The sequence below is a fragment of the Hipposideros armiger genome, unplaced genomic scaffold (assembly GCF_001890085.2).
Source record: "Hipposideros armiger isolate ML-2016 unplaced genomic scaffold, ASM189008v1 scaffold_522, whole genome shotgun sequence".
Classification (NCBI taxonomy): Eukaryota; Metazoa; Chordata; class Mammalia; order Chiroptera; family Hipposideridae; genus Hipposideros; species Hipposideros armiger.
In genome coordinates, this window is record NW_017731872.1 from 199,953 (window position 1) to 206,348 (window position 6,396).

General features: G+C 38.0%; 1 protein-coding gene across 6 annotated transcripts in view; it reads right to left on the reverse strand.

Annotated features, from left to right (window-relative positions):
• PTPN2 (protein tyrosine phosphatase non-receptor type 2) overlaps positions 1-6,396 on the reverse strand; it is a 98,238-nt gene that overhangs the window by 22,692 nt on the left and 69,150 nt on the right. For all 6 annotated transcript variants that reach the window (XM_019668261.1, XM_019668263.1, XM_019668262.1 and 3 more), the window contains one exon: positions 4,518-4,727. In XM_019668261.1, the coding sequence (XP_019523806.1) occupies positions 4,518-4,727 (210 nt within the window). The remainder of the gene's footprint in view (positions 1-4,517; positions 4,728-6,396) is intronic.

Sequence of the window (6,396 nt, forward strand, 5' to 3'; positions counted from 1 at the left end):
TTATAATATAGTTTTAGTGACTCATTTTTTTCCTAACATCCAGTTTTCATAATTCCAAATACACATGATCCATAGGTTCTCAATATACTAAGGGTACTAGAAGATTTCCCTATTACTGAAATGATCATTATGATGACTAGATTTCAAAACATTTCCTTTTAAATTCCAAAGTATGCTAAGTGAAAGAAGCCAGTCTCTGAAAGATACATACTGTATGATTCTACATACACGACAATCTGGGAGTAGGGAGTAGGCCTGACTATACACAGACAGAATGAGAAAATGAGGGCGGAGATTGGTGGTGCTAGAACCATTATATTATATATCTTGATGGGGATGGGGGAGGAGGTTACACAAGTGAATGCATTGGTAAAACTCATAGAACTATATACCAAAAAGATTGTGTCTTCCTGTATGTAAAAAGGGAATTAAATTTACTGTGTTAAAAAAAGGTATATAAAACATTCCAAACTAAGAAGGCTTTTACAAAGTCATAAACGGACAGGTAACAACATAATACCAAGATAGGAATGGGATAAAGAGGCTGGTCCTTGATTAGCTCAAAGGTATATTTAACTCAAAGTCTCCTTTTCCTTTAAATGGGGTCTAAGATTCCAGTGTGTGTTTTTAACCCTTTTCCCCCTGACAGCTGCCTGCAATGCTGACTATGCACAGCAGGGCCAGACTTGGTCCATGTGAACCTAAGCCACGTCTATGTAGACCTGCTGGAGCTCCCAGGTCTTGGGGAGGGAGTGGGAGGTGGCCCCAGAACCCTGCTTGCATGTGAACTGTGTGTACTCTTTAGGGAGTTGCCCAGTGTCCCTCTATGGTTGTATGCTCAATTATTGCATCACCTCCTGGCTCAAAACCTATGGTTATCCCACAGTTCTGAGCAACCGCTTGCTTTTTCTTTGCTTGTATGATTTTGGCTCAAGACTAGTGGTCCCTTGTTTATTTATGTGTTTCAAATTCAGGTCATGTTGTCTGGGATACTCAAAGCCAGTTCCCAGAAATACTCACAACTATTTGTATAATATAATCTTCCCCATTAATAGATTTTTGAAAACTAGTCTATTTCTTCCACTATCAGAACAGACTAAAAACTCACAAAATCATATAAATCCCAAGACTACAAGAAGCAATAAGAGCCATATGTTTACTCTGTGATATAAAAGAAAAGTTTATATGCATAATTGGACCCCATTTCCCTCTTTTTCAGGCTGGAAAAAAAATGAGGGGAAAAAAGGGTTGCCAAAGGATGGAGAGCTAAAACAAAATTCATCTTTATTTCAAACAAGCTCCACATTTAGACCTTATAATACTTGACAAAATCCTCATTTCCAAACTGTAGAAGCACTCTTTCCTTCTCCTAAGTCACATGAGTTCTCCTTCTGTGATGCCAAATAGGTACCTCCCATCTTATTCCCACTGCTGCACCTCAGAGCAAAACATACCCAGGTTGCATCCACAATTGCATAGCTGTCCTCTTCTCTAGCTGCTCCGTACATGCCTATCAAATTTTCTTTGTAAAAAGTTGCATTATGTACACCAGACTCTACACAAAATGTCAGTGGTTCATCATTCTTTTTAAGGCAAAAATCTCATTTACATTTTTGAAGGAGAATTCTAAATTTAAAGTCTTTGAATAAGGATATCAAGGTCATTATATATGTAGGCCAGAAAGATAATGTATGAGTTGAGTAGGTATAAGACAATAGGGAGTTGTTAGGGTTATGGCAATTTAAGTATATGCCATCTAAAGCCATTCAAGTTAACTATTATTTTTATCATCAATATACATAAGATTATGCATTTTCTAATATTATAAAAATCTATACAGCTTTATGGCTCCAGGCCTAATTATTTTTACACTTTTAGGCATATATATATATATATATAGTACCAAGATTATATTTCCAAAAGACTTTCATAAGCCCCAATTTTGTCATCTGTAAATGGGGTTAAAGTAGTCCTAACCTGAGCCAGCCAAGTGGCTCAGTTGGTTAAGAGCTCGCTCAAGAGTGCAAGCTCTGAGCAACCAGTGGCTGGATTCCCGGCCCAAACTGAGCTGCCAACAGGTGGCAGGATGGCTCAGCTGTTTAAAAACAAACAAACAAAAAAGTCCTAACCTTATAAGGTTATTGTGAGGAATAAATGAAATAATGAATGTAAAGTGCCTAACATATGCTTGCACATGGTAAATGCTTAACAGATACTAGCTATTTCTGAAACTATTATACTCACTAATTGCCTTTATTGTCATCCCTAATAAGCTCCAGTTGTAAAACTCTCCACATTTTCAATCTCTTTACTTACTATTTCCTCTACACATGAAGAGTACCAAAGTTTGTCAACCCTATCTCCTAAAAAAATATTTAATATATGAAATCTGTACCCTCATTGTCACTGCCTTAGTTCAATCTCTCATTAATTTTTGCCAGGATCATTATATTGTCCATGTTAAGTATTTACTTATTGTAATTTATTTTGAAAAGATTAATGAACTCACCAGATCTGGAGGAGAGGAAAGTGACAGGAAGTTAGGTATGGGTCTTTCATTCTAAGCAAAGAAAAAAGCAATATACAGAGGCATGGGCCTTCCCCAGGAAAAACCTACTTGAGAAGTCAAGTCTTTTAGCAAGAACAAATACTGAATGCCTGAAAGAGATGAGGTAGACAAGGAGGCAAGGACCAGAATGGGCTGCGTCATAGACTTCTGCATTGACCACGGAAGGATTTTTAAAAGCATGGTGGAAGCATCATGCCTGTGTTTTAGAATAACCACTCAGGTGTAGTGTAGTTAACAATGTACTCAGTGCAGTGGCAGAGGAAGAGTTCAAATGCAACAGATAAGGACCCTGCCCAAGAGGAGTTGAAAATCTTGTTAAGGAGTCAAAATATATACATATGTAAGTACTGAACAAACCAGTAAAATGTTAAAATTAAAATTATGGAGAGAAGATCATAGATGTTAGAAATGAATGCGTCACAAATATATTAAGAGAGACCTAAGTAAGAAATGGGGCACAAGGTGGTAGCACCTAAAGGATGGGTAGGCTATAAACAGGCAGAGAAGACAGAAGAACATTCCAGGTAGGATAAACTCTTTAAGCTATACAGACTCAAATCCCAGCTGAGGATCGTAATAATGAGCCACTCATCCTGTTTTGGGCAAATCTACAGGGACATAGAAATAGAAAGCAGTGAGCATTACAATAGTATTCCTGGAACTTGATAAACATAAAGGGCCACTTTAAAAGCAGAGATGGAATTTCTTCATTCAGGGGCAAAAGTTCAAACTCTTAACTCTAATCAAGACACCAGAAAGGACTGCTGGTATGTATGTAGCTTTACTGCTCCATTAGACAAGAGGTCTGTAAAAGAGCAGGTTTTGCACAGACAGCTTTGGCCCTAGATCTGTGAATAGATACAAGCCAGACTCCTTTAGAAGCCAACTGGTTCTCTGTAGCTCAGGAATCCCAGCAAAGATCTGCAGGTGAGGTTGGCTATCACTCCCTACTTCATCATCACCTTCTCTCCCTTATTTCTTTCTCCCTCAACTTGTTCTTTTCCATTGCCCTCGCTCCTGCAGTCCTTCCCAACTCATTAATATTACAAAGCAAACATATACAGACAACTAAAGCTAATAATCGTGGATCCTGCATTGAGTCTTAAGCACTTTTATAGTATTAATTCACTTGATCCTTACCACTACCGTATGAAGTAGTAGATCATTATCCTCATTTTGTAGATGAGAAAACTAAGGCACAGAGGTTCAATAATGGGACCACTCACCCAGCCAGGAGTGGTAGAGCTGTGATTTAAACTCAAGCAATCTGGTTCCAGAGTCTAAATATTTAACCAAATGGAATTCTGACTCTCATACTGAAATGCTACTTTATTCTTTTAACATTTCTAGTTCTTACTAAAGACTGTAAAATAGCACATAAACAAATTGTTTTTATTTAATTATGGTAGACTCTGAACTTAGGCCAGGAAGAAATTACACAGTTGCTAGAAACTAAAACACAGTGGTTGGCCAACTCATATGGTGACCTCAACTTCAAAAAGATGCTTTAGAACCAAAAATTTTCCTTTACAACAATTAGCATCTTTTTCAAAAGACATAATAACCCCATGTAATTAGAAGTTGGGAGATCTGGTCTGTCACTTAACAGCTGAGTTAAGTTCTATTCATGGAAAAAATCCGATAACCTAATGGATTTTAGGTTTTTTAAAAAATATGAAATACATGGATATTAAGAATATTTAGGGCCGGCCGAGTGGCGCGATGGTTAAGAACTGGCTTGGGACACCAGCGGGCCCTGGTTCGGATCCCACATATGAGGACCAGTGACACTGCCCTCTACAGCTAAGATGCTGAACAACAGCTCAACCTGGAGCTGGGCTGCGGTGAGTCACCCGGCGACGGCGTAGGCTACAGCCCCTGNAACTTTTGCCAGTGAAAACAATACAAAAGCAGACAAGGGTAAAATTAGATCACAAGAAGCACTTACCAGAACAAGACAGGTATCTACTAGAGAAAAGGTGCCTGATCGCCCAATGCCTGCACTACAGTGGATCACTGCAGGCCCATGTTCAGGATTCAAGGAACCAGATTCTCTCACTTTAAATAAGAAATTGAGAAATGAAGCTGGTGATTCCGGGACTCCAAAATCTGGCCAGGTAGTATAATGAAAGTGAGATATTGTTCTGGTTTCACCACTCTAAAATGTAAAAATCAAGGGGAAGAGTTAATTCTACTTTTCTTCTTTTTAAAAACCACTTCAGAAAGATTATGTGTTTTGTGTAATGCTTTTAATCCTATGGACTTTTGGTACCATGATTTTTCCTTTGGCTTTTGATAATCATTTACACAAGTTTGGAAGATTTCCTTTAGGAGAATTGAGACTATATTAGTAAAAGCTAACACATAAGTTTGCAGGCATGTTCTAAGCTTTTTATGCATTAATGATACAACAATCCTATTAAAAGCCATTTTCCAGATGACAAAACTGAGGTACAAGGTTAAGTAATTTATTCAAGGTCATACATTTAGAAATGGCAGAGCCAGGATTTGAAGCAGTCTGATGCAGCATTTGGATTCTTAACTGCTAACTTGTACCATGTATGTTGCCAATATTTTCTTTAATTCATACATCATAAGTGGATTCTTTTTTCCCTTTTCCCCATATATTTCCAGTATAATTTTACATTCTGTAATGGTTTCCTTTTTAAGAATTCCAAAATTTTTTTAGATATAATCTTTCCCATTCTATGAGTTATCTTTTAGATTCTGCTACACTGGCAAAGAGGGACAACTCAAGAATTTAAAAAAACAATCTTTACATTTTTAATTAAAATTTCTCTTCTAATTGCTGCTTTTCCCTATGGTAATAATTTCCAACCCTAAAACTGTTTATATGCATTTGCTGATGTGCTAAAATGGTTTACCAACATACTAAATGTTTCCTGCCTCTTAAAGCCTGCTGGCAGTCACTATTACTTCCTGGATATTCCTGATGATCTTATATTTCTGACTAACTCATTATGAAAATGTTCCGTGGCTTTTGCCAATTGCCTTTCGACCCAAGAAGCAGTTCTGTGCCCTATAGTTTTCATTTCTGTAAACAAAGCAGTAATCCTCTAACATGCCTTTGTAAAACTTCTCATTTTATTATAAGATTTTTTTTTTTAAGCCATAAAAGCAACATAAAAAAACCTATTTTCTTTTTTTTTTATGTGGGAGTTGAACAAGCAACCTTGCTGTTAAAAGCGTACACTCTGTCCACTGAGCAATCCGGGCGGCAAATCAGTTCAAGGTGCAGAGTTCAGTCCCAGTCATGGGTGGACATAGCCCACCATTGAACAGGCAATCTTGTCATTAGGAGCACGTGCTCTCACCAGCTGAGCCATCCTGCCAACTACTGGCAGCTCAGCTCAGGCGAAGCTCACTGGCCCTTGTAGGAATTGAACCGGCAACTCTGTTGCTCAGAGCTTGTGCTCTTAAGCAAACGCTTAACCACTTGAGCCACTCGGCCGGCCCAAAACATGGGATTTTTAATGGTTATTATAGTATGCTACTTTCAATATAAATTTTCAAAATTAAAGTCAGCTTTCAGTCTTTAAAAATAAAATTTCCCCTTTTTCATTATAAGAGTCCTAAGTCCCAGACTCTGTTATATCAGGTATAGCATTGATAAAACACAGTACAAGAATTTAAAAAGTATATTTAAAAAATGTTTATAGGGCCGGCTGAGTGGCGCGATGGTTAAGAACTGGCTTGGGAAGCCAGAGGGCCTCGGTTCGGATCCCACATATGAGGGCCAGTGACACTGCCCTCCACAGCTAAGATGCTGAACAACAGGCTCAACCTGGAGCTGGGTTGCCATGAGT